The sequence below is a fragment of the Chiroxiphia lanceolata genome, chromosome 1, assembly GCF_009829145.1.
Source record: "Chiroxiphia lanceolata isolate bChiLan1 chromosome 1, bChiLan1.pri, whole genome shotgun sequence".
NCBI lineage: Eukaryota > Metazoa > Chordata > Aves > Passeriformes > Pipridae > Chiroxiphia > Chiroxiphia lanceolata.
In genome coordinates, this window is record NC_045637.1 from 66,626,351 (window position 1) to 66,654,197 (window position 27,847).

At 40.4% G+C, this 27,847-nt stretch overlaps 2 protein-coding genes across 21 annotated transcripts in view; one reads left to right on the forward strand and one right to left on the reverse strand.

The window, feature by feature from the left end:
• The first annotated feature begins 250 nt into the window (after nucleotides 1-250).
• On the forward strand, nucleotides 251-15,019 carry ZNF830 (zinc finger protein 830). The gene is made up of 13 exons (XM_032713010.1): nucleotides 251-390; nucleotides 540-639; nucleotides 1,701-1,821; nucleotides 2,360-2,393; nucleotides 3,356-3,564; nucleotides 3,903-3,993; nucleotides 4,643-4,706; nucleotides 6,912-6,992; nucleotides 8,333-8,409; nucleotides 10,178-11,118; nucleotides 11,219-11,289; nucleotides 12,884-13,702; nucleotides 14,339-15,019. Exons 1-10 carry the CDS (start codon nucleotides 269-271, stop codon nucleotides 10,359-10,361), a joined length of 1,083 nt encoding a protein of 360 aa, XP_032568901.1. The 5' UTR covers nucleotides 251-268; the 3' UTR covers nucleotides 10,362-11,118; nucleotides 11,219-11,289; nucleotides 12,884-13,702; nucleotides 14,339-15,019.
• LOC116799594 (poly(rC)-binding protein 3-like) overlaps nucleotides 5,763-27,847 on the reverse strand; it is a 497,681-nt gene continuing 475,596 nt past the window's right edge. For 9 of the 20 annotated variants that reach the window (XM_032712873.1, XM_032712881.1, XM_032712843.1 and 6 more), the window contains 2 exons: nucleotides 26,152-26,321; nucleotides 18,037-20,368 (listed from right to left, as the gene is read on the reverse strand). In XM_032712873.1, the coding sequence (XP_032568764.1) occupies nucleotides 20,020-20,368; nucleotides 26,152-26,321 (519 nt within the window). In that variant the 3' untranslated portion in view covers nucleotides 18,037-20,019. Of the gene's footprint in view, nucleotides 7,915-17,394; nucleotides 18,008-18,035; nucleotides 20,369-21,022; nucleotides 24,922-26,151; nucleotides 26,322-27,847 lie in introns of those variants that run through there. The other 11 variants (XM_032712978.1, XM_032712959.1, XM_032712967.1 and 8 more) reach the window with 6 other exon arrangements.

The window sequence follows — 27,847 nt, forward strand, 5'->3', positions numbered from 1 at the left end:
GGATCTACCGTTTATTATTTTTTACTTACTGGGGGTTGGGGCGGGAGGCGAGCGGGTATGTTTTAGGGAACTTATTCGGAGACGCGTCCCACAGCTCCATTGCTGGGACTGTCAAGTGCTAACGCCGCTCCAAAGGCCTAACCGACGAACGTCCTGACGAGGGCGGAGAATCCAACCCTCCTCCTCCTCCTCCTCCGCCGGCGCCTCCCGGGCGCGTCACGGCGGGCGCCGCTGCCGCCTTCCGGCCCCGCGCGCCGGGCGAAGGAAGATGGCGGCGGCCGGGGCTGGCGCGGGGCGGAAGCAGGTGCGGCAGGAGGAGCTGCGGCGCCTCATGCGGGAGAAGCAGCGCCAGAACGCGGGGAAGAAGCGGATCGACTCGCCCTTCGCCAAATATCCTCGGCGCCGGGCTCCCTAGCGCTCGGCTCGGGGGCTGTGGGAGGGAGGGAGGGAGGGAGGGAGGGAGGAAAGAAAGAAAGAAGGGATAGAGGGAGAGGGAGTCCGCGCCCGCACGCTGCTTCTTCCCTTAACGTGGCCGCCACGTACAACAGCCTGGGGCACCTGAGCTGCTCCCTGTGCAACGCGCCCGTGAAGAGCGAGCTGCTGTGGCAGACCCACGTCCTGGGCAAGCAGCACCGCGAGGTGAGCGGGGTTTGCGGAGGGGCGGTGGGGTGCTGGTGTTCCGCTGGTCCCGGGGGTGCGGGGGATGCGGCGCTGTCTGGGGCTTTGCCATTCAGGAGTACCGGGGCAGCACGTGAGAAGGGGGAGGGATTGTTGGGGAAAGGTCCCCCCGCCGGAACGGGGGCTGGGGGCTCGCTGCTCCCGAGGGTTCGCAGTAATGGGAGCAGCGCAGCACCCTCCGGGGTGCGGGAAGAGCGTGAAAACAAGCCTGGTTGGTTCGTCCGCTTTTTGTTTTCTTAAAAGCTGTGCAGGGATTGAAAGGCCAGCGCTTAAAAGGGGGGGTTCTGTGTCTTTCAAGAGGCCTGCCCGTAAGGTGAAGCGGTTCCCACCTAAGCCACAGCTTTTGGCTGTCACTTGTCTGAAGCTCGGACTGTGAAACCCCACTGGGGGTTGCTCTGGTACCTGCGTGCTGTCAAGTGACAGCTTAGGAAAATATGTTAAGGTTAAGAAAATATGCCTTTTTTTTCTTTGTAATTTAGCAGTAAAGATGAAGAATTTATAAAATGATTCAAGGAGCCTGTAATTTGGATGCAGCCTTAAATCTGGGGGAGGGGTTTTAATCCTTTTAAGTTCTGCTACTGCTTCTTAGCAGAAACTGGGAGATCGTGCTTAATTTTACAAGTACCGAGGAAAAGACCAAAGTTCGTAGTTCATTGCCTGCATTCAGACTAGATGACCATGGCAAGGCACACTGACATGTCTTTAACGCTAGTGTTGTGTTTTAATTTTAAAACACTTAATATTCCAGGACCTTAGAATGAGTCCAGCCCTCCTGCTTTCTCCTCCAGTGCCTTACTGCTGTCAGTGTCACTGATCTTTCCTTTCTTACTCATACAGTTTCCCTTGTGCAGGTGCCTGTCCCCATGTCACATCATTCCAGAGGTTGACAGTCTTTGTTTCAGTGATCCTGTTCTAGAAAGATATTAGCTCACTTTTATAATCTGTTCTAAAAGCACTGTATTTTAAGATGCAATCCAGAAGTTACTGCTAGGAAAGTGTCCTGAATTTTTACTTCTTTACAGAGAGTTGCAGAATTAAAAGGTACAAAGCAGACTGCGACTGGTTCAGCTGCTGGCACATCATCTCATCCTGTCAAGAGAAAAACTGTTGACACAGAAAATACAGAGCTAAAAAGAGTAAAAGGTGAGGAGAGAAAAATACTTATCAAGTACCTGCCAGAATCCAGCCATTTTACATCCTGAATGTTTTTGGTTTGTTTTTTGTCCTTTGGAAGTGAGTGTGAATACACACGAATACGCAAGACTGTTGAGTTAATGTCAGCTTATTGTGGCTAGAAAAGGAAGAAATCTGTCTTTCTCTGTGAGTTCACTGTTAGGAGAAAACAATGCCTTTGGCAGTTTTCTTCTGGGTTTTTGGTACACCATGGAACTGTGGGCTTGGCCCAAACAACCAGTAGCAGTGTAAGCTAAGCAGTAGAAGCACTTGCCCAGAAGTGGTGTTACTCCTTTTCAGTGAGATCAAGCCACTGTTTTACCTCAAACCATGCCTCAAAGTTCTTGCTAAAGGAAAGATAGTTAATTTTTTTTCTCTTGGTGTAGACATGTAAACCCTTGAAATACACCAAAGTGTGCATTTGTGAACTTGCCTCTATAGTAGGAGTCTGAGGGTTGTTTCTTGTAAAAGCATGAATTTTAAGGAGTGACTCTTGGCTGTTGTACAGGTACAGATGAAAAGCCACATGCGTCTACAGCTGGGTAAGTAGATCTTATTAAATATGATTTCTTTGTAACTACCAACAGCTGCATTCTCACCCAGTTCTTCCTTGTCACTCTTTCCTAGCCAAGGGTAAAGGTTCAGAGTGTCAGCAGATCCCTGCTTCTGCTCATTTTCTAATGGGGTTATATATTCCTGAACATGGCAGCATCTTCCTCAGTGCAGATGAGAAAATCCTATCTACTCTTAGAGTCTCTGGGAAAACAGGAATTCTTTTACTGTCACTATCAGACTTTTAGGGATTAACATGTGGTGGTATTATACAGTTTGCTAGAATGAATGTAACTGGATTATGGCATGCACTCTAATGCTAGCATACTGCAGAAGAGGTGGTAGTCTGAAATTAAGACAAATTTTGAATGTATAATTAAATGGTATTTACAAAAACAACTAACAAATGTCATCAGTAGATCTTCGTTAAGATGGTTTTTGTCACTTAAAATTCATGTAAGTGCATATTCTGCAGTTGAACTCTGACAAATAAAGGACTGTATTTGACTTCAAGGGAGTGGGTTAAGCACCTTTACTGCCACTAAAAATTTCTGATATGTTTGGACATCTTTGCAGGATTGGTATATGTCACATGAGACCTGAGGGTCTATTGTACACTTCACAGGCTGAATTATTATTATCTTGCATAGATATTATGTACAGTTACCTTGTAGAAGTTTTGAGTTTGTGTGCAAAAATAACACTTGAGAGGTTTGTTGATTTCTGAACTCATCCGTGTGATTAGTTTAAAATATAACATGGAAAATTGTTTGGCTTGGAGGCCTGTAGCTATTCTAAGCAAATCTGGGTTTTCTTACTGCTGAGCCTGTGTGGCTTTTCTAACCTGCAGTTCTGGGCAGCAGTAGGTACCCAAAATAAGTAGTTGTGTTACATGTAGTTATCAAGGGTTATTGTGAAGTTTGAAATAGTTCTGTTGTGGGCTCTTTACTAGGCTGCCATCAGATTTTTTTGATGAAGCGGAGCAAGACAGTGCAAATGTACAGCTTTCCAAGGGTCCAGGTCCCAGTTTATTGTCAGGAAATTATGATGATGATGATGATGATGATGAAGAGGAGGAACAAGACCAATCAAGCAAGTCTTCCATTATGCATAAAACTGAAATCCCAACTCAAGAAGCAATAGCTAATTCTCTGCCTGCAGGTAATGCTGACTGAAATGGTAAGTGATTCAGTAAGGAAAAGCTGTATTTTAACTGATGATGAAGGGTTTTTAATTTATTTTTCTAATTGTTGCCATTAGCTGGTTAGGGTGGGTAATACTGGAATTAGAGGAAGGAGATTCTTTGCTAGTTCGTTATTATGTGGTGGTTTGTCAGCATGATTATTGATTTTATGTTCTAATCGTTTGAGGCTGTCAAGTGAGATAATGCCTGGGTGTTCTTCCCTTGATGTGTTAATTGACATTCCTGTCTAGTCAGAATTTTAGAAACTGCTTGAATAGCTCTTCTTTTTGTCATAGACTTCTGTCCTTCCCTATAGACTTCTTTGACAGCAAAACTCCTGCTGCTCCTGTAGTTTCCCATTCAGGATCCATACAGAAAGCAGAGGTACAAGAGAAGATAGTGGAAAGGTAAGCAGTTAAATCAAATATTGATAGTTTTAGGAGTTGTAATTATTCTTACAGGAAGTACAGACCAGGATCACTTAGAAATCTGTCATATTGTTAAGCTGCATTCAGAATAGTTTGTATATATGCCACCCTCTGGCATTATTTCAGACAGGTATTTTGCACCTTAGGGACAGAATAAGACGTGGAGGAATGCCATACAATATCTGTTAGACATCTCTATTTGCAAATTTTAACACAGGGTGCTGTGGAAGCTTAATGTCAGCCACTGCTTGTAACTGCTTGTTCTGTAGTAATGGTTCAGCTCACTTGAGCACTTGTAGACAGTGGTTTAGTGTTTCAGAAGTGGTGACTGTGCTGTTAAAATGTTTGGGTGCTCAGCACAGTGGAAAGAACAGTTAAGAAGCATAAGCTGTAGCGCTTGTTTTCACAGTGAGATTTAAACCCTTTTGTGAATTTCCTTGTCAGTGAGGGAAGACCAAGCTGAAGAAGGAAGTTTTGATGATTATAGGTAAAATTTGGGTCTTAAAAAACGTGGTCCCTTTCTAGGTACTTTTATAAAAGATTATGGATTTTATTCTTGACTTTTTAACTCTACAATAAATCAGGTTGTAAACTGTTAACCTGGGCTTATAGTAATCAAATATTTCAGGAAAGAAAACACTGCTGAAGCTTTGCCAGAAGGTTTCTTTGATGATCCTGAAGTGGACGCAAAAGTAAGTGATCTACTCTTTTTATGCTGCAAGATTTATTTCTGCCAGTTGTAATCATTTTCTGAGTAGATGCTTCTCCAGTCATACCAGAATAAAAGAAAATGACTGAACTATTTAGAATACAATAGACTATTTCAGTTGGAAGGGACCTACAGCAACCATCTAGTCCAACTGCCTGACCACTTCAGGGCTGACCAAAAGTTACAGCATGTTATTGAGGGCATTGTCCAGATGCCTCTTGAGCACTGGCAGGCTTGGGGCATGGACACCTTCTCCAGGAAGCCTGTTCCACCCTCACACTTCCTTCAGCTTGCACAGTGCCAAATGACCAAAACAAATACTGATATTTCAACCACCAACCTTTTTGTTTTGTTCTGTTTTGTAAAATTTGCCACAGATTGGATGACTTTCTTGCTTTCTTTATTGAAATAATAGTGCTATAGGCTCAAGTCTTTCTTACTTTCCATGAGTATATTTCCCTGTTCACACTGTGAAGTCTTTTTTTGCTTGCTTTGGTTTGATTTTCTTGGTTTTGTTTGTTTGGTTTTGGGGTTTAGTTGTTTTTTTCTTGGGGGGGGGAGGGTGTTTTTCATTTTCTGTTTGTTTTCTTCACATATGACTAACTGAAGCATTAAATTTTTCAAATACTTAGTTTCATCATGAGTTGGGAAGCTTGTACAAAGCTGGGAATACCTAGCAGGCAGAGGAGAATCTGCTTATATCTGTGAGGACACTGGTTAGTGATCTTTGTTCTGGTTATTGCCTCAACTGATAAAATTTACAAGCAGTTACTTGTTCCAACAAGCTCTTCCTGGAACTGGTGCAGATGCTCTTCCTTTTAATGAGCCCTTTCTGAGTGTAGCTAATACTCAGACGAAGGAAAATGTTTGTGACATCACTTAAATTGAGATGGCTGCAGTTGTCCTGTTTTGGAATCATAACATAAAATAATTATTTTAAAAATTATCTGAGGGAGATTGTGGGCATCAAAAATGTTATTTACATCAGGTATTTGTAAAGTGTATAAATTCTAGATTAGATAAATATTTCAAGAAAAAATAACTTTAGTGTTTAAATTTATTGTAAGAAATACAAATAATTATGAATTACAAAAGACAACCACAATGCATAATAACACAGTACATACACATATGATAGAAATAATCACAGAACAGAAAAATGAAATGATGACTATTACTTCCCAGTATGAGTATGCTTGGAAGCTTCTAATTTATTCTATAAACTTAATTCATACTACTAGATTTTGTATAATTACTCAGGAACAAAATGTACCAAACTGTTTTCTTTACCGTGGTGATGACTGATGTGTCACCAAAAGAGCAGAACAAATAAAGGAAAAATAAAACTAATGCAAAAAGATGGTGTCATGAATTACTGTGTTCAAACTGCTTAGTTCTCCAAGCTATATAATTTCTACCCAGTCCTGAGTCAGGCATAATCTGTCATCTAACGTGTTATATGCCACATCTTCCAGTCTTGAGTTGTGAAAGTTTTGATTACACAGGTAGATTATCTTATTTATTTGCATTAAAAGCACAATCTGGTTTTGATTACCTTAGTTGTAGATCTTAAACACGTTCTTACAGCTACTGCTTTTTCAGACTTCATGTCTTAGTAACTAATGCCATCTACCACAGAATAAAAAGCTTTACGTGCCACTAAAATTGGTTTGTAGCTGTACATTTTCTTCTGTTAGCCAACAAAATTAGACTAGATTTGAAATACAGTCAGACTATCTAACAACAATAGCGACTGAAAAAGCTGATGTTCTATGTTATGCCAAAGACAAATAATTTACTGCTTTTTGGCTTGTGAAATGGCTACTGTATGCAATTCAACAGGCAGTTTACAGAAGAATTTAGAAGTTATATCACCTGACACAGTGAAATTCCAGTCCATCAAATTAACAGACTTAGTCACTTTTGTTACTCCAGATGTTCCACACCAGCCATTCTTAATTATTCTTTAATGCTACAGTCATTGATGTTGTTTTAATCCAGGAGTCAGATTTTTCCTCCAAAACCATTGTGCAGGTGCACTCCCTTACTCATATGCATTACTTAAACTGAAGTACATCGACCAGACTTTTCTGATAGCATAATTTTTCCTATTTCTCCTGATATTTTACAGTGCCCCGAGGAGTCACTAGACATAAATTGTTAACTTACAAATTTTCATGTTCCTTAGGTGAGAAAAGTTGATGCTCCAAAGGATCAGATGGACAAAGAATGGGATGAATTTCAAAAGGCAATGCGACAGGTCAACACAGTAAGTAATGGAATCTATTTTTATTGATTCTAAATACTATACACAATAAAGAAAACAACAGTTTCATGCAGCTCTGCAGAATGACTGACATCTGCATTTGTCAGCTGTTTGTTTCAATGCAATGTGTGGTTAAATGCACTGTATAAATGAGCAAAGGGTTCCTTCTATTTTCCACTTAAAGGAAATTAAGTTCAAAAACCTTTGATCAGGATCCAGTCATCAGTGTGTGTCTAGTTACATTTGTTAAATTGTATTTTATTTAAATACTATTTAGATAACATATACCTCAGATCAGTGTCCTGTAACCAAACAGGACATGATTGTGGACTCTTCTTTAAATGTAGAGATATATGTACATTTTAACCTTTAAAAACACACCCATTTGTCTGCCTTTTTCAAAACATATCTATAAAGTTAGGTAACCTGGGTTTCATGGTTAATTTAAATGTACTGGAAAGGAACCCCAAAATTTGGGAAAGTGACAGAGGAGTTTGTGTGTGAGACACATGAATTGGCCACAGTTTTTCTGTACTTCCATTTTTTACTATTTAGCATTGCATGGAAAGTCTTCCTGCAGCAGGTTTTTATCTGCCCTTTTGTACAATATAAAACTGTACTAAAGAATACCTGGTGTTCTCAGTCTTCCCCTAGAATATTTGCTTTTTTTTAAAATTATTTTAATTGTAAATAATTACTCATCTGTCAACTGCTAAGAAAAGTGATGCAGAAAAATTTATCATTGCTCATTTTAAAGCCGTCAGCACTATAAACAGAGCGAATGTTCATACAAAAGCAGTGGTGGATACATTTTGCTAGCATAAGCCATTCAGATATTCTTCAGCTTAGGAGGAATCTTCTCAGTTATGCGTGGACCATTGATTGCATAGCATCTCCCAGACATTCAGATTTGAGAAAGTATATGCTGAAAAAAATAACAGGTTAGAAACACTTCGGGATCTGGCGGGAATATTTAAGCGATATGTTCAATAAGTGTGTGTAATTAAGTCCCAAGCACTGGGATATAGCTCCTGTTTCAACCTCAGACTTTGGATGTGTGCAGTTTGTTTATGCTCAGTTTCAAATTGCAGTGTATTGAAAAAAAATCGAAAGATTAACCCCAAAGCAGCCAATCTGCTTTTGCTTTTAAGAAAAAACATTTCCATTTCATATCAAAGCATACCATTTTTTTTTCTGTATTTGCCCTTGTGAAAGTGGGAATATACATATAGGAGATTGACACTAACTCGAGATAGGAGGGAGGAGGGAAAGACAGACATCATAAAGGAACGAAAGTGGAATTCAGGATGAAGGTGAATTTTCTTGGTGCTTTTCTGGTTTAGATTTCAGAAGCAATAGTGGCAGAAGATGATGAGGAGGGACGACTAGATCGCCAGATTGGAGAAATTGATGAGCAGATGTAAGTAGATCAATTTTTCCTCAAACTCTCTGTTCTCCAGCAGTAATGGACTGCTACTTGACTAGAGTGGTAAAAACATTTTTAATCTGTGATACTACCTTTCATTAATCACCTGAATATTTGAAGGACAGACTCCCTCAAATTGCAGAATTATACCTAATAAAGACATGAGTTCTGGTGCAAAGTTATGTAACTTTCTCCAAAGAAAAAACACATGTGAATCACTGAAAGTACAGAAGGCAAATTCTTGGAACAAACTGTCCCCCCTTCCCTTGTCAAATGTCTTAATTTGTATTTCTCTGGTATTTCTGTGCACATTTTTAAAAAGCATTTGCTGTACTGAAATGTTCTATTCTGTGACCAACTCTGCTTGTTTCTAGTAAAAGTTTACTTAAAGTTTACGTTGAACAATGTACTACATTTAATGAAGTGGTTTGGTTTGTTTTGCTGAAATGGTAGATGTCACGGTTGGATAAGCATTAGTTTAAACTCAAGTAACCTGAAATACAGCTTTGTAGAACAGTTTGTTACCATTATCATGTAGCTTAACACATTGATTAATAGTGATAATGGCAGTAGTAGTGACTGAAAAGGAAAAGATGAATTCTGATTTTGATGAACCTTGCAACAAAAAGAAGACACAAAAAATTAAAGCAACACTTAAGACATCTGGGCAGATTTACATGCTACACATCAGTGTATAATAACAATAGCACTGGGTTCAAACTGAGCTTTGGTATTAACAGGAATGTCTTTTTAACAGTGTTCATCTAATTCTGCAGAGGGCTGGGGAGAGCTAAACCTGCCTCTCTGAGGATTCACTTTTCTCAGTAGCTAAGGATGCTATAGTACACAGAACCAAATTCAGAAATTTGTAGAGAATTTCAAGTTTGTTACTGAAATTATTTTTCCCCAAAATAAAAGTTACAAATAGATTTTTAGAGTTTTTGTAGCTTTGTCTTTTGACTGTATTTAAATGCAGGCTATTTCAAATTAAACTGAAAATCAAATTAATTCCAGAGACATTAATGTTTTCCTTAGCCTTCAAAGTTTCAGCTATGATTCCCTGTAAGTAATTGTATTTGAGATATACAAGGGGAAACAGGATCTGGATTGTAATCTTTCCCTGGTGTCTTTTCTTAGCAAAGATGTATTTAAATCAGGCAGGTACTAGTTGGCATTTTCAACAAAATACAGTGTTTAAAATGGCTAGAATAATTGTTACAGAACATATTTCAAGGACAGAACTTTTTAAGTAAATGGAAAACTGAAACTTTTGGATTATGTTTACTTAAAATGTTCTGCTATAGCACATAGGAAGCAGATAAAGAATCTGAACACTTGTGCTGCTTTTTTATTTTCAGAGATGCCACTTCTAAGTTATCAAAATTGATAACCAATTGATATCTCACCTTTCTATCACATATGAAAACCATAAGTTGAGGAAAGAACGGTGTATTTTCTTGTGTGGAAGTAAATATTGGTTCTGTGCTCTTTAAAAAATGATTTGTGGTGGTACTGCAGTTGTTAAAATATTTGGATTTGATCTCATTGCTGGAGATTGTCCACACCGCTCCTCTCCTCTGGTCTCTTTCCACCTGATTAACACAGAGAAGGTGCAGTAGCATCTTGAAAGCTTATTTTTCTAATGGACTGGAAGCTGTAAAGCTTCTTTATCCAAAGCTGGAGAAGCAAAATCCAGCACTGTAGATGATCAAATTAATGTGAAAAGGCCGTAAGTGTTAATAGGTGGTTTACTTTTCAACAGTGAATGTTATCGCCGTGTCGAGCTTTTGCGTAACCGCCAAGATGAGATGAAGGAGAAGCTAAAGGAAGCCATGAGATTAAGAGCAACACAAGAGAAAGAGGATGAGGATATTGGTAGTGAAGATGAAGAAGAACTGCAGGATTTGCTGTCTCAAGACTGGCGGGTGAAAGGGGCATTGTTGTAGCATTTCTGCAACATGGTTGATACTCTTTTTATCTGTAATGTTACTTCCATTATTAGAAGTGAGACACTTTTGTTAATTATTTATTTAAAGAGGATTGTGAGATGGTAAAGAGCCAAGTGTTTTAAGAAAAAAAATCTTTGTAGATCTAAGTGGTGTATTACTTGTTGTAAAAACTGTACATTGCAAATGTTTTACAATATTGAATGCACCTTTCCTATTAAAATTATTGGTTTCTTACCAGAATTATTTTAGTGGGATTAATAAGTCTATAAAGAATCTCTGAGGTTTTGGAAGCATTACCTATATTTGGTAATTTTGAGACTTGGCTTATTGTGTACAGAAGTAAAGGATTTGAATAGTCTGTGGAGTTTTTCCACACTGGGGGGTTAGGGAAAGGAAGATATTTTACATTCATGTTTTCTTAAAATTTTTAAGTGCTCTTCTGTCCATTGCCCCAGCTTCCAATAAAATAGGTACATTTTTTTTCAGGATGTGTTACAATTTCTCTGTGTATATAAGGACTAGCTCAGAAATGCTGAGCTACAGCTTCTCCGCAGTGTATACTCTGTGATGTGCCATAGGCAGTGCTGAATATTTTTCTTTATAGTATCCTGTTTTGCTTAGTGCAGCCATCATGTAGCATACCTCACATTTCTTGAACCAGAGGGATAAGAATACAGTAGTTCCATATCTGCATCACTAAATGAAAGGGTGACAAAATGCCAGAGAGGAAGGTACTGCACTGGACACTGAGAAGGTAAAAGAATTTCTCTAACTGTAAATACTGGGAATTTTCTTCAAATATTATCTTAGGCACAGAGAGCATCTAAAATTAATTTCTGTTCTGATAAACACAGATTAAGTAAAATGAAGAACCAACAAACTTGACAAGACTGGGACATGAAAAGCAGACCTACCTTAAGCATTGGTAAGTGTCTCTTTTTTTTTTTTTAATGAAGCAAATCTTAAAACATTTCAAATTTGTTTAGCACTTGGAAAAAATAGGAGATGTGTGGCTTGATTTATATCAAAAAGTAAAGTTGTGAAGGAGCTGTTTAACATTTTCCTTTAAGATTCTGCTTTTAAAGCTAGATTTTAAAGGGAGAAAACAAGCTTTACTCTTATGAGGGCATTCTCATTACTTGTCTCAGAGATGTTTATGAACCAAGCAATAAAGATTAAAACTAAAGTTAGATATTTGATTTGCCTGTTTTGGAGGAACGATTTGATACGGTGGGAGCCCTTTCCGTATAGTGATAGAGATGCTTTTTTATCACTCCCGATTTCCATGATGCCTGAGTTCAGCTCTTTATATTTATAAAGCTGTCAAAATTCAAGCAATGGTCCTTAGCTGTTTATTGCATCCATTTATTCCTGCTCACATGTGCTGGATTACAGCCACTGGGTCTTGGTTGATTTAATAACCCTAAATGTAAGTAGCTGTTGCTGCTAAAATGTTTGATGAAACACTGCAGTCTTACATGAATTAGTACTGTCATTAAAATAGCAATATTCAGAGAGTACTGCAATACAGAATAAGCATTCAGAGAATATCAAAATAAATAAGAATGTTTGGACAAGTCAGAGAAAACTTAGTTGGACCAAAACTGAAATACAATTTCCTTTTATCGTGTGAAACACTTGAATATTGATGTCTAAGGTGCCTGGCACGCTGCAGTGAAAGATCTCTAGATCCATTTATCACTGTAAAGAGAACTCTGAGCTGAGAGAGTGCTACAGTCTTAAAAGATGGACAGTCTTTTTCAAAACAAAATGAAAGACAGACCCCCACTTTCCCTCTGATAAGAGCTAAGCTCAGTTTCTAACTGTTCTATTTGTATTTGATTTTCACTGACGCCACTCACAAAAGCATCCTAGTTTTTAACACTGAACTTTAGAACCACTCTGCCTTTGGCTTAACATCAGAGAAACAGGATGTGATTAATGTCAGGTTACACTGAGCATCATGGACATACATGTTTTGACAGTATAAAAATGTTAACCTCTGAGTTTATAACTGACATCTCTTTTTTTGTACATTTTTCTGTAATTTTACTTCCATCTTGTACATGAACCTGCAAATCATGGTTTCAGCTGCAGATGAACAGGAAATGAACTGAGCATTAAACCAGTTCAGCTGTTTTAGTTCAGTTGCCCTCATCGTTAGGGGTATCTTGTGGTATCAAGCTAAAGGCAGGGAGTTTAGTTACAGAGCATGGAGCTTGTACACTGAAATCCAAACCAGTGCAGCCCATTGTTATTATTAGGAAGAGATGGCAGGAATAAACACCAGATCACTCATCATTCTATTCATTATCCTTGCACAACTTGTTGAAAGAGTAAAGACGATGGACTGGCCAGTGCGCGTACGCATTGCTGGAGAAGTGACAGCATTGGTCCCTCTTGGTTGCTTCTTGTTTAGGGGTTGATGCTCTTTTCCTTGGAGGAATCTGAGAGATCTACAATTAACGTTGTATCCAAGTTTTACCCATCTTACTGCTATGTACTGTACATTTCTTCAGCATGTGGAACAAAGCTTTTAGAGAGCTTTGTGAAGATGGTGGGAGTAGTGACTTTGCCCTTTGTGACCACTTATGTACATGTGCTGTTATGTCAAGAAGGCAAGAAATCATCCAGCTTTTCAGCAACAGAAGTAGCATGGCTATAAGGGAGAAGAGGGATATATCCTAACCTTTCTCAGTAGTCAAGCTAATTTATCAAGGTAAATAATCTCCTGTGTCTTAGAAAAACACAGGCATAATTAGTTTATAATCTAAATATATCTTCAGCTTTAGAAAACAATTTTATGTACTTCTGATGAGCTATTGAGCTAGATTGATTATTAATCAGAGAAAATAATTGTTTTAAAAATGTGTACTTCCTTAATTTCTCTCATTTCTTAACTTTCTTGAATTCTATTTTTAAACAATAAAGATTAAACTAGTCCTAATAACTAGCTTTGTCCATAGCCACTATTAAAAATGAAATTTTAATTGGAATTGAGAAGACTATTTTAATTCTCTGATCTCCATGACTTCCAGAAAACCGAAGAATCAGAATTAAGGGGGAAGGCGCTTAACATTTGTAATCCTCGTTGATTGATAATAATAATAATGGAGAGTGTTGTCCAAACTTAAGAACTGTGGAATTTCATGCCACCAAAAAGTAGTTGAGGTTCCCCAGCTCAGTGGTTGTGAAACTGGTTAAGTGCCTTGCAGGGCCAGGATGTATGTGCCTGCAGGTGCATGAATGTTTGAAATGGAGTTCCAAGTAGCAGCTCTGCAGGCACAGCTACCACAGCTACAGCTGCCAGCTGCTCATGGTCAGCTCTTCTCTGGCAGGTGAGTGCAGTCAGTCACAAATGGTAATCGGTGTGCTACCTTCTCTCCTGCCTTGGAAGAAATAAGCTGCTGCTGCTGCTGTCATGACTTAAAAGCAGATGTGGAAAAAGGTCTGTATTTGAAAAACAGATTGTGGAAAAAGGCCAGAAGCAACCGTGCAAAAACAACCAAACCCAAATAACAACAAACCAAACAACGTTCTCATTTGCTAACATGATTGTTATTCCTTTACCACAGAATTTAATTTTAAAATTTGCTTCAGAATTGCAAATACTGATTAAAAAGAACACTAACATTAGCTTTTGCCAGGCCACCTGCCAATAATTTCAATTTGAGGAGAGACAGATTTTGCTTATTTCATACCACTAATAATTAGATTATCTGCATTTTATCATCTTTAAAACATGGAGCTAGAAATAGCTCTAATGAGAAGTCATATTCAAATATTTTCAAATATTTCAATATTTTCCGAATTTTTTTCTTATAATTCAGAAAGCTTGCACTAGAAAATCAGACATTCAGCCTGTAGGAATCATGTTGTTGCCATTAGAAACCTTAATGTGAATATATAATGTTAAAGAAATTCCCTTTTGTTAGGTAGCATCAAATGAATTTGACACTTCTCTTTCATTTCAGTTACTATCTTAAGATACATGCCAGTCTGTAGAGTGACAGGACACATGCATCCAGGACACAGGACAGATGCAGACACTGCTTTAATCAACATTCCTGCATTCCTTCATAGAACCAGTGAATTGGATCAAGTACACTGCAGTGCCAGGAAGGGTGGTGTGTACTTGTATCCCTAGAAAGTATTGGTCAGGCCAAGAATTGGAAATTTCAGGTGTGACGCAGTTTTTCAGTATCTGCCTTCAACTGATCTTCTGTTCATCACTTCAGTTACAACTATCCTGGCCTGATAGCTGAGAAAAAAATGCAAGCATTTCCTTTGTGCAGACATCTAAACCAGGTCTTCCAAAAATACAGTGGAGGAACAAATGCCTTGCACAATTGGTGGCTACAGCAGTTACGGAGGATACAAGAGATCTCTGTTCAAATCCCTCCTTTCAATACTGTCCTTTGAACAGCCACTTTGTGTGACCTAGTTGAGCAGTCTAACAATTCCAGTCTTTTCTGTAGAAGCTGTGCCCCTGTAAAATGACTGAATTAGTGAGTGTATGTGACTTTCTTGTTAGATAATCATGGCACTCAGCCAAGAAGGGGAAGGTCCTGTTCCAAGTACATAAATAGTGCTGAAATACGTTCAGCTGATATTGAGGCTGTGGAATAAACTGGATTTGGATCTTTCTCATCTGAGAGAAACACTCTTTTTTCATGCTGTTGGGTATTTAAAAATGAAAGCAATGGCAGTGTTTCCATTCCTGACTGGTTTGGGTGGGAAAGGGGTCAGCACATGCTTTAACACTTTCTTGTGAAACCTGACAAACACCACCTTGTCTATGCAAGCCTTCTGAGGCTGAGGCCCTTACCAGGTGGCTGCATTGATGGCACCAGTGAGATTTATGCTGTTAGCTTCCTAGGAGCTTTGACTGGCACAGATACGAACCTTGGGGCCCACAGACGCCCTCTGGCTATGCCTGAGAACACAAAGCACTCTGCGTATTAACAATGGACTAACTTTGTTTGTTTGTTTTCCTTCTGGTAGACTGTTCCAGCCAGCATTCATAATTTCAATTTTTTTCACTCGAGAAACACAACAAAGCTGCTTGAATTCATTTGAGATGTTTCCAGAAACCTAATAGCTATTTGATGATGCGGAAGCTGCAGAACTTGTGCTGTCTTTCATCTGGAAACTCACAATTGTGTGGGCAGTGACCTTTTCACATTGGGTACATGCCTCCTCTTTTCTACCTTTGGCATGAGTGGTTTAGATTTTTGTCTTGGATAGTAGTATTTTTGCATTTTTTCCCCCCCTTCAGACATACCCCTTCTAGTGTTTTGTTTGCCCAGTTTATATATTAAAGCTATTCAGGAGCTTTTTCTTGCCATTCAGAAATATTTTCCAACTAAAATAATGAAATTAAAATGAGCCTAGAGTTTATCACGCTAGTGCCTGTATTTTTTTGCAAAAACCCTCTCAAAAGACTTCTTTTTCTTCCTTTGTCCTTTTATGTCTCCTCATTCCATACACAAACGTGTCCCTGCACTAGTTCGTTTAAATCTCGGTCTTTTTAGCCAATTCTGCAAGGCATACGTGAATTATTAATGTGAAAGATACTATACAACACAGAGCTGCTGCTGCTGCCCTTTGCCTGGCAGCTCTACTGGGAGAGCAAAGTCTTGACCTACTTAGTGTTGAGCTGCAATGATTTTTTTTTGTTTGTTTGTTTACATTAGCCAGGCTAGCCATAGAAATAGCTTTTGCTGTTGCAGAAATGAAGACTATGGAGGTCTCTGCTGTAAAAGCAGCTTCAGCTCTCCTTTCAAGAGTACGAATTTAAATATATTCTAAGTAATATAAATATTTTTTAAGTAATAGTAACAACAGAATTTTATCAAGGTTAGTACTACGGCCTATAGTTCTTTTAACCTAAGGGTTGAAATAGCTAGTTGTCAACATTAGGTAAGGCTTCCTGGATGCTGGGATGCAAAGAGCTCTTCTGTAATCTTCCTTGGCAGCCTTTGTTGTCAAGAATTGCTCTGTGGCTGCATCTGCATTGGAAAAGTTGTTGACTTCTACAGAGATCTGCAAGTCTGTATGCACATCTTGGTCATAAGAGTACCAGGCTCAGACTCAAGACCCAGACACTTTAGAGCTGTCTGTATCCTGAAGACCGTGTAAAACAATAGTGGTATGGCTTGCAAGTTCAGCTGGGGCAGGGAAGGGAAGTGGGACCCCAAATTAAATTTACAGAAGCAAGTAGAGACCTTAGTAGATGAAGGTTGTAGAATCAGGCTCATGTCATTAAGGATGCTACTCACTTGTACTGCCAGAAAACTCTGCTTTTCTCATGAAGATAGAGCAAGCAGTAAATGTGGAAGTACTGCCAGTGCCCTAAGAGGAGAGGTGGCCACAGCGTGCAGCCAGAGATGCTGGACTGCAACAGCAGCTCAGGGCCAGCACCTTTCTTTTGCCTGTGTGTGAAGAGAGAACTGGAGGCTGTGACTGCAGTGCTTCAGCAGATCTAAAGGAGAACCTGAACTGCTCAAGCAGAGTATCAGGGCAGAATGAGACAGTCTCCTGGCCTCCTCAGCTCTCCATTCTCCTTCTAATGCAAATTGCCATGCTCCACCCAGCTGCTGGGCTAGTTTCCTGGCAGAATGGAAGGTGCTGTCTAGAAGCCTCACTCAACAATGCTGCTGGGAATGGGAAAGAACCAAGGGTCTTAGCATCTCAGTACCCAAGTTTATTCTTTTGTTCTTGTTTTCCTTTCCCCATCTGATCTATAAATCAGTTTGGGAAAACACTGGAGATACAAACCAGTGGCTGCTTGTAACAAGAAGACAAATTTGTCTTTTCTGTTCACTGTGTGAGGTTCTCAAAGAGCAACTTTGTTAAACACCAAATAAAGTTTTAGAGAAATATTGCTTACTCTACTAATTACAGAGTCTAGCTCCATCTACTCCTGAAAAGCCTCATCATCCCTGACAACGGGCTAACATCCTTTCTAACGCTGCCTGTTTTGCACAGGTGTTACACTCGTTCCCAATGAGCAGTGGGACCTTAAGCGTGATGATATGAACGTTTAATCATTAATGAAAACAAGCGATTTGTCTGTGATCTTTAGTTTGACAATTCATAAAATAGTGCTTCTTAAATGACAAATTAGCAACTCGGTTACAAAGAACAAAATTTAAACAACACAACAGTTGTATGCACAAAGCTACCACGTCTTTTTTTTTTTTTTTAATCAGGAAAAAAATTTATTTATAAAAACGTCTCATTTAATTTACTGTCAAGTCTCTAGCTGAATACAGTGGCTTAGAACACTAACGGCCCATGCTTTTATACAGATTAGCCAAAGCATGAACATCAATAAAAATTAACCCCCGAAAATAACTTGTCTTTGCTTTATGTTATGAGCCACAACAGAGTTAAAACTGGAACAGTAATGAAAGCAACACAAGAGTTAGGAAGCACAGTTGCTTAAAGAGTAAAGAAGTATTTTCTTTTGATGTCTCAGAATAATAAGAAAGTTAGAAATGGCAGAAACTCCTCTGTAGATTAGTCCATAGAAAGCATTGTCTCATGGGGCTTTGGAAAAGTCCTGTCTGGTGGCTAATGCACTAGGGCATGAAGAGATACATTAGAGAGCCCCCAGGCCAGTAACTTCTGAAGACAGCCTAAAATGTAGGAACAAAAACGAGGAAAATAAAAAAAAAAAAAAAAGGCAAAAAAAAAAGAAAAAAAATCTTCTCACTATTAAAAAAATACCACTTGAGTACAACCAGCATAGAACAACATTTCAGTGCAGGCAAGTTTTCTGACACAGGTTGGTGATTTGGTTTTTCTTTTCTTAAATGTCAATTACTGAAACAGTTACAATAGCCCAGAACAGTTTTACAGCAGTTTTCTAGAGCTTTTGAATAGTTGTGGTACCTTGAAATTATTTCCAGTTTTTCCTTCATTATATACAATCAAAAAAAAAAAAAAAGAATAAAACCGAAAAAAGGCCCAAAACAAACAAACAAAAAACCAAAACAAAAAACTCCCAACAAAAGCAACCAAAAACCCCATTTGGATAAATGCAAACTGTAACAATGGCAGGTCTACAAATGATTACAGTGACAAAACTTAGTGCAAAGGTGCTAAGGTGAAGAAAAGCCCACAGAATACAGAAATGACACAAAATACTGAGATAGTACTTAGCCCTATACAATAACACACTTTGAAATACCATGTTTTAAAAAGTATTGCATTTGCATTGTGTTTTTAGTTTATATTAAAATGCACTGAATACAGTTCAATTGTTAAAGCTTTGTGTCCAAGGAGTGCAAAGTGGATGAACATGGCAGGCTAATGGGATTCTGGATTTGGAAGTGGTGAGGAAAACAATATTGCATTACTGAGTTATGCAACAGAAATTAAAAGGAAGGTGGATGGACAAACAGAAAATGCGGTTAAGAACTAGTTCCAACAGCTAGCAACCAGCCACTCCATCCCCCAGCTCTCTTGGCTTTGTTGCAATTAGGTGTCTGTAATCAGAACATCCTTAAGTTCTTGTTAAAGGGATGGTATCTGTCCAAGCACCAACTTCTGAATGACCTTTGATAAGCGCTACGTCATTTTCATGATTACAATACAACCTGACTGCGTTATTGGTGGGGAGTTAGACAGGGATGTCTTTCGTACAGAAACCTAACAAAAAAAAAAAAAAAAGGTCATTTTGGCTGAATAAAATATACATGGGAGGAGGTACCAGAATAGTGACTGCATATCTGATTTGCACCTGCTTTGAAGTACTTAAAGAAATAAGTACTTTGTCGGTATATATAAAACATCTGACCGCAGAACAAGGAGCCTGCTCTCCCTCCCACTCTCCCTTCCTAAAGCAGAGTTCTTAAAAATATGTTTTTCCAAAGCAGAGAAAAATTGTCGCACCCTTTAAAAGAATAGCACAGGTGCCCGATATTTTTTTCCTTGTTGTTTTCCAGTCATTTTAATTTAGCAGTTTTTGTCAGACCAGAAAGCTTCATCTGTACTTTTTTCCTTTTTGTATGCAGAAGTACCTGTTGTTTGGTACTTTGTGGCCTCCCTCTCCTGCTCACAGGCAGGTCTCAGGGCAGGGGGACAGGGATTTTCAGGCCTACTGGGAGCAGAAGAACAATTGAGGGGGCCAACAGCACTTCATGTGGGATTTCAGGGGTGCTAGTGATGGTCACAAGTGCCAGATTTGCACGTCCTAGCAAGAGAAAAAGTCATCAGAGATGCCAGTTTGCCATAAGGAACTGTTCTGGAGTTGGAGGAATACCTGCAAATAAGTGTATTTATATGCCAGGCAGTATTGCTGGAGCAGGACCTGGCTGTCAAAATTTTGCCTCACTTCTGTTTTTTCTGTCTCTTTCACACTTCTCCTTGCTGGGGTGGGGGCAACCCTGCCTGGCTGCTGCCCTGCCAGAGGGACAGTGTTGGGGGAGAAGGAGCCCGGGCTGGTGTCTGCTCGCTGTTGGAACTAGTTGGTAGGTGGTGCCTGGGTGTTAGTTGTTATGGAGAGCGGAAGACGACTTGAGTTGGCAACAGTTAACACTAGCAATTTAACAGAAAATAAAAGATGCCGTATTGTTTCCTTGATAACTAGGATCTACCACAGACTCTTGGTAGAGCTGGCAAAGCTTGCATTGTGTGTCTCATCCCTTCAATATGGAGCAAACTTCTGGCGGTCAGATTTCTTAACCCCGCTCGTCGAAGGAATTTTGGCAGTGTAAGCGGACAAACTCCCCGTGGCCCCCGCAGCGGCCGCGGCATTTAGTGCCAGGAGTGGGACAGTTTTCATGCCAAGCAGACTGGAGACAGGAACGGCATAGTGGGTGGTTGGCAGAGTTGGTAGGGGAGGGGGGGTACTGACGGTAACGGCGGAGGCGGCCGCCAGCACGGCCATGGAGGTGGGGGTGGAGGTAGGGGTGGCAGACTGAGAGAGGTTCATGTTGAGGTCAACAGGGGTCGTGACGGAAGCGGTCTGGGTGCTGACTTTAGCCATCTCTAAGCTGCAAACGAAGAGAGGAAGAGGAACAAACAGGTTGGGAGGGTTCAGCCAGGGCGGTGGGGCCGGGAGGAGGAAAAGGAGGAGGAGGAGGAGGAGGAGGAAGGAGGGAGAGAAGGAAGGAGGGAAGGACAGCAACCACGAAAGGGCAGGATTAGATTGGTGGACGAGGGGGACAGACGAGTGGGAGGGAGAAGGGGGAGAGAGAGAAAAAAAGGGAAAATGAGGGTCAAAGGAGGAACATGTTATGTGTTAAAGAAGAGAAATAACAAAAGGGTTTTCCATGATTCGATGGTGAAAACATTACTGAGACTCTAAAGTTCTTCTGGAACAGAAAAAAAAAGGAGGGGGGGGGGTTGCTAGTTCATTTTATGCATGAAAAACGAAATCTAAGGAATGCAGGTAATGGCAAAAAGATGGAAAAAACAAAACTTAAGAGAAAACTTAAAATAACTATGAAGTTTACTCCCCAGCACTGATATAGTGAATTTTGCTTTTCATAATTAGGGTATTTTTGAAAGGGGGATGCGGGGGGTTTTGGTAATTTTTTCAATTTGTCAGTTTGTGACATAAATAGTACCCTTTGTCATTTTGCTAGGATGAGAGGAGATTGAGCAACAGTTTGCTGCTTCCATTTAAGGCATTAAGTTTTGGTTGGTTTTTTTTTTTTTTAAGCAAGTTAGTTTTTCATTTCATTCACTGTGAGGTCAATGTGCATTTTTCATATAAAACAAACCAGATTAGCCAGTGTGTTCACTTTGGTTTGTACTTCCCCCAGACTTTTTAATATCACAACAAAATATTTATGCAATCTAATTATTAATCAAGTTAATTAGTAAAAAAGGAACACTGAAAAACACCCCGGCTTACACAGCAGTGGTATCCTTTCTGAGCTTGTGGCAGTGGTTACAGTGAACATGAAAAAGCTTACCAGCTGACAGACAAGGTACTACATGGATACAACATACATATCCTCAGACAGACCCCAACAGCATGAGGAAGTTCAAGGCTGACCCAACCTCCGAGCCCAAGGAAGCGATGGGCTCTTTTTGGAGGATGTAGGTATCAAACCACCTTCACTTTAGCCTAACTCCACCCATCAGTGGGTGAGATGAGTTTGGCCCACATACTCCTGCTTTTCTGTACATTTTTAGACAGTATTTCCAAGGACGCATCTTTTTTTTTCAGATGACAAAATGTTTGCCTAAATAAATCCTCTCTTTGCTGTTTGTTTGTTGCAGCTTGTGCACTGGCTTTTGGGCCAGCAAATAACCTAAGTATTAATTTCAGGATGCATTTTGCAGGTGACCAGCTGTGAGCTATAGCAGCCTAGCATATAAATAGAACTATGGGCTAGGAAATCTTTGCTAGCTACAGTTATATGTATATTCCTATTAAATTTGGGGTTTTCTTTGTGGTAATTACTAACTTGTCAGGCTCCTGGGCTTTCTCCTTAGGTGATCTGAGGAGCCGCAGAAGCTCCTCCCCTCCAGACTGGAGTGCAAACAAGCTGCTAACTGTCTCTGCAGAGGACCTGCCTCTTTCTTACCAAACCACATCGGGCCCTACGAGGCTTCCTAGCATAGGGTTTGTGCTGGTCCCTGTTGGGGACAGGGTGTGCAGGCCTGCAGAGCAGCTGTAGCCAGACTACAGGCTGGGAGGGGAGCACAATCACCCTACACAGGGCTTGCAAGAGCCTCGCTTTTCCTCACCTTAGACTTACACGCAGTTTTGAGAGTAACAGCCTCTGGGCTATTGACAGCCAGAGAAAGGTTCGAGCAAGGATGCAAGCGATCAACCAGCGCTACGTAGGGAATGGGGACATGGGACTAGAGCTTCCCAAAGCACTGCTGCTGAGGGCAAGTCTAAAGGATACTTGGAATGGGTCTGAGCTGGGGAGAGGAAAATGGAGAAGAGAGGGAGAGCTTAAGCACTGAGCTTCTCTCTTTCTCGTGAAAGAGGGCTCTTGGAGTATTAACTCCTCAGCGGCTTTTGCTGGGAAGTTGGAAGGCGCACATTAGCTGTGAGGAGATGGGAGGGGAGGAGGGTGAGTGCATGAAATGCAGACTGCTTTGTGGGAGGTAAAGTTTTTATTTTCCTCCCTGGTGGTCTTTATCTGTCCCCATGGATGAGCAACTCAGAATTTTTCTAACCCTCGCAGCAGAGCTGTTCTTTGCAGAGAGAAAATCATCCTTGTGCTGTCAGCACATGCTACTTGCAGTCTGCTCAGACTGAGGGATTTACATCAAGACCACTGAATCAGTGAATTCAACTCCAGTGTACATCCTCGACTTGGGGGTGTAGGAGTTATATGTGATACCCTGTATGTTTTGAAAAACTCAGTTTATACAGCTGGATTTTTTAATATGACTCAGTATTATTCTGGGAGGGAGGCATATAGAAAGATAATGCAGGACTCAAGTGTTTCAGTGACTCCAAATTTGCCTACTGTGCATTTAACAGAAACAAAAAAAATCCCTACTGATAAGGGAAGGTGTTTGAGCCTGAGATTTTTCCTGCACCAGCAAGGAGAACAGATCCCACAGACCAAATGCTGGTGCTGGTAGCAGCCATTCGAACTCCCTGTCTCTGGTGTACTCACACAGGTATGATTGTAGCAGTAATTTGCCCTGCTTCCCATTTGTTACTGGAAACATAAGGGCAACACATAAGGAGAAAGTTCATCAGGTTAACTGTCAGTTGTCCCATGGCAGTGGCAGTTTCCCAAACCAGTTGTGGATGCAATAAAATTAAATGTGAAAGTGGATGAGGCAGCCTTCATACAATTTTACATTGTCTCTTTGAAGAGCTATGCTTTCTGAATATATACACTGAAGGGCACATCCTGCATCACGCAAAATTGCTGAAAAGAACAGAGCTCAGATGTGGCTTTGGCAGTCCTATTAGCTCTATGAATGAACCCCTTGAGAAAAGGACAGTAAAAAAATACCTTTCAGGAAACTGCCCTTCAACAAGGAGCAAGTGCTGCTAGCTACAGTTCATTTATAATCCAAAGCCGAGTCTTACACAGGAAAACTAAACTGCGGTTCGTTCTTAATAAAAGCTAGAAGATGGAATTGAGTAATGAAAATCCAGTTACTACAGTGGAGACCAGTTAAGAGACAGAAGGTTTTACAGGAAATAAGACAGTTCTACTGCAAACAAACTAGGACATGTTCTACTCATACAGAGGTCAGTGCTCAGATAATCAACACAGAATCAAAACAATACTTTAGAAATATTTATATCTCTGTCTTGATATTGTATCAATATATTTATATATCTATAATTTAGAGTATACTATGTACATATCCAACACCAGATTGCAACAAAAGTCTTAAAGCAAGCTGATAAATTATTCTATAGATAGCAACTTTGGTTGGAGGATAGTTTAAAGATACACGCAGAATGTTTCAGGATTACTGTGGATAGATTAGTTTGGATTTTTTACATCTTATGCTGCTGAAAGACACTGGTTTATGCAGAAATACCGGCCCTGGAAACCAAATTTCCATAAACGACAGATCCGGTGCGGGAGAAAAAAGAAAAAGTCTACCTTACACTGAATGCTTATATGGCTTTTACTTTTTATAATTATTATTTTCCCATACCAGACTATACTTTGGGCAGTACTATAGTGTACTCATCTCTTCCCCAGTGCTGTTTTATGCCACCATCTTTAAAAGAGAAGGCATCACTTGTGACAGGTTTAGGACTGACATAACCCTGAGATGTCCCCAGCACACAGAGGCAGCAAAAGCAGCAGCAGCAGCAGCCGCCTGGCTCTGACCCTCAGACACCTGCCTGAGCACCTAAACCCCAGCTAGAGCAAACCTCCCACTTGCCTGACAGTTTCTCAGTCCTTTCTCCAGTGCAACTGCCACCAAGCACTGCTGCTGTGGTGGCACCTGGCTGGACAGGAGTGTCTCTTGTGAAAGGAGAGATCTGGAACAGTGTCACTTTTTAAAATGAAAAAGCCACCTTAATTTCCTATGTTACCTTACAGCTTAATTTATTAAACATTACTTTAAGGTCTTCATTTACAAATGAAGTCACTTCATCTAAATACAGTTTCAACACATGGTACATAATATATGATGGTTTATTGTAGACGATGGTAACAAATGACTTCTATCTAGAAATTTAACAAGAAGAAAATATTTTGTTTCTGGTTTCACAGGGTATTGAGTATCCGTAGTATATGACTGCTGAGAAGCTTTCTTCTTTGCCAAAGTATGTTAAAAGACCTCATATAGATCCCATTCCGTCAAAAGAATCATTAGACAGTAATCAACAGAAGTGTGAGAGTTCACAGGCTTTTCTAAAGTGAGTCAAACAGGTTTGTTCACTAGAGTCTGTCTCTGGTGAGCAGCTCACTGCAATTCCATTAATAAGTGCATTACTTTATTTGCATGCTTTAGCTGTCTTGAAGATCTTAAATTGTTATCTTCCGAGATCCAGATGCATGCCATATGGTGTTTGTGCAACTAAAAATGAAGGGGTCTATTCTCGTCTCGATGTGTGGGGAATCCCTGAACACCAAGAGAAGAACATATCCTTAAGGGTTAAAGGAGGGAACACATTTTTATTTGATTACAGGGCTTACGGAAGTGACTTATATTTGCTACAAAGAATATAAATCAAAAGAGCTGTAGGTTGTTTTAAGATTCTGGAAATGGTTTATCTTAGTTTTCACAGTGCCACCCCTCAATATATTTTTCCCTAGGAAGCTGTTTTCAGACTGAATTATAAAAAATAGTATTTTTGTTTGCTGTAACACAGAGCTGCACAAACGTCCTCCACTCCATTTACAGTAGTTTTCACTGGTGCACTACACAACTGGGATGGAGAGGAGGTTGGACCATAGGAAGCTGTAGACCTGCTATGACTACAGCCCCCACATAAATCACGTGCTTTGTACTACCTTAACAGCAAACATAGTTAAACACAAAGCTTGATTCATATCACAGTATTTTTGTGGGGAAAAAAAAATAAAAGAAAAAAAGCCATAAAATACATAGATACTGCCCCTCCCCCACAATATATTGTCTCAGTCCACTGTTTGCAAGTAGATCTATGAGACAGCGCTACATCCATTGCACTTTCTTCTCTGGATAATTGCAAATAAAGGCGGCATCAATTTTAATATTTTTCTATATAATCATATAAAAACTGTTAGACACTTTAACCATTGTCATGGCTTAGCTAATCAGCCAGTGCTTTCAATAATTCTGGGACCGAGAAGTGAAGAAGCAGGGAGTCTCACTCTGTCTCATTAGGGAATGCTTCTTACAAATTTGTGGCGCTGCCTCCGAAAAAATAAATCCCATGCCTTTTGAGCAACCAAATGTCAGTTTGAAATCAACTCTGAGTGGCAATTTCCACTTGGTAAATTAAATCTGTTTTGCAATCTGTTTCACTATATTTGCCATTTAGGACAGTAAAATGCATCTGTGAAAAGTATTTTCTTCTAAAGCATTTATGATTGTCATTTAATTTAATTTATCTGCTTATATTTTAGGTGGATGATAATATGAGTATTCAGATTTTGCAGCTTTTGTCATTCAACGTGTACCTGGAATTGCACCAGATTAAGCTCCTTTCCATATAAACCAACAGCAAACACAGCTTCTAATGATACAGGCTTTACAACCCATTAGGAATTGAGTAATACTATGCGAAATGGACACTGCAAAGCAACTTTCTGGATCTACCCAGGACAGACATTTGCTGGAGAGCAGACAGAGCAACCTCGCAGAAGCATGATCACTTACAAAGCAAACTTACCTTGCATTAATGAGGTACTGTGCTAAGCTGATGTTTGCAGGGGATCCTGTGATTGTAACTTGTCGTTCTGCGGAGCCTTCTGTGGCATTAGCAATCTTGATCTGCGCTCCTGACATCTGCCTGATTTCATTTATCTTACTGCCTTGTCTGCCAATAATGCAGCCTATTAACTGGAGTGGGACAAAGACTGAGATTAGTGCCACAGACACAAGCAAAAACCACTTAACTGCAATCTGTAGTACTGCTAAAAACACGGTTATGAAAAGCTCAGTAGCAAAACAGATTTTTGCTGTGCTGTTTGGAAGGGGTAACTGGTGCAGCCTATTGGCTCTATGGCTCTAGATCCAGCCCTGCTGCTACATGGTTATTATTAACTCACTATCAAACTATTTTGCTATCTCCCATGGCAGAAAATGGCAGTGTGCCATGGTGCTGAGGAAAACAAAACACAGCCCAGCCTGACTTGCCAGTGGCAGCAGCAAGCCAAGAACACCAGCTGGAAGTCAGGCTGACCATCCAAAGCTGCCACGTGCAGCTCTGTACCCTTCCAGTGCGCTGCTAGTCCTAGACCTCCCTGGGAACATGTGGTTCTTGCTTGGCCAGGTACTGTCTGATTAAAGTCAGTGGGATTTACAGCTCTGTAACTGCAGGCAGAAGCAGGCATAGGAAGAGACTGAAATTTATCTGCTTTCCTTTACAGATGCTTACCGAAACTCATATATTGTGAATAAAACTGAGCCTGAGTTGTGTGTTGTGTGGGCATGTGTGTACCGGGGTGTTGCTCCTCCAGCAAGTAGGCACTGAGCCAGCAGCTGAGGCAGAGATGTTTTGGTTTCTGTAAGGGTGAGGAGGAGGCTTTTGTTCTGTGTTAAGGAAGGATGGGAAGGATGGGTGTTGAGAAGCTCAGCAATGGCCAGAACGGGTAGAAAATGGAAACTTTGGAAATGTCTGTTGACACTGGGATGTTGCTGCCAGTTTTGCAGAAGGATGTGCCAAAATGCAGAGATTGCCTTCCCCTCCAACCCTTCCTGCTGCTTCAGGCCCTGACACGTTCTCCTTTTTGGTACTGTAGTACTTGAAGTAACTTGCCAGAAACAGATTCGCATTGTCCAGACATTTTATCAAAAGAAGAAAAACCTCCCAACGCAATCCTTGCTTCACACTCAGGGACAAACAGAAAGCCGAAGTGGGTACCTGGGTAGCTGAAACAAAGACCAAGCACAAGAGGAGCAACCACGAGGTGGGGAAATGGGGTGGCAGGAAATGCACACAGGATTTCCCATCCTGTTACAACAGGAGGGCTTCTCTGAGCTCCCTGTCCTTATCCCAAGGACCTGTCTTAGAGTGTGACTGCACATGCCAGTGCAGAGGACTGATCTGAGCTTCACCAGGGAGCCTCCAGCCTGTCTGTGCACACAAATGTGCCTGCATTGGCCAGCTGCTGGCAGCACAGAGATCTCTAAGCCTCCACTTCCTACACCTCAGTCTCACTGGTCTGCAGGTAGTGAAGGTAATGCAGGACAAGAGAGCAACCAGAGCACAGAGAAGGCACTTGATGGGTCATTCAGGAAGCTGCCACTTCTATGTGCTGGAGGTCCTCCAGTGACCCCCAGCTTGTAACCCAGGTGGGTCAGTGCAAAGAATTTGCAATCTCCTAGCTGACTTTGAGTTACGGAGTGAGGATTCAGTCCAGACC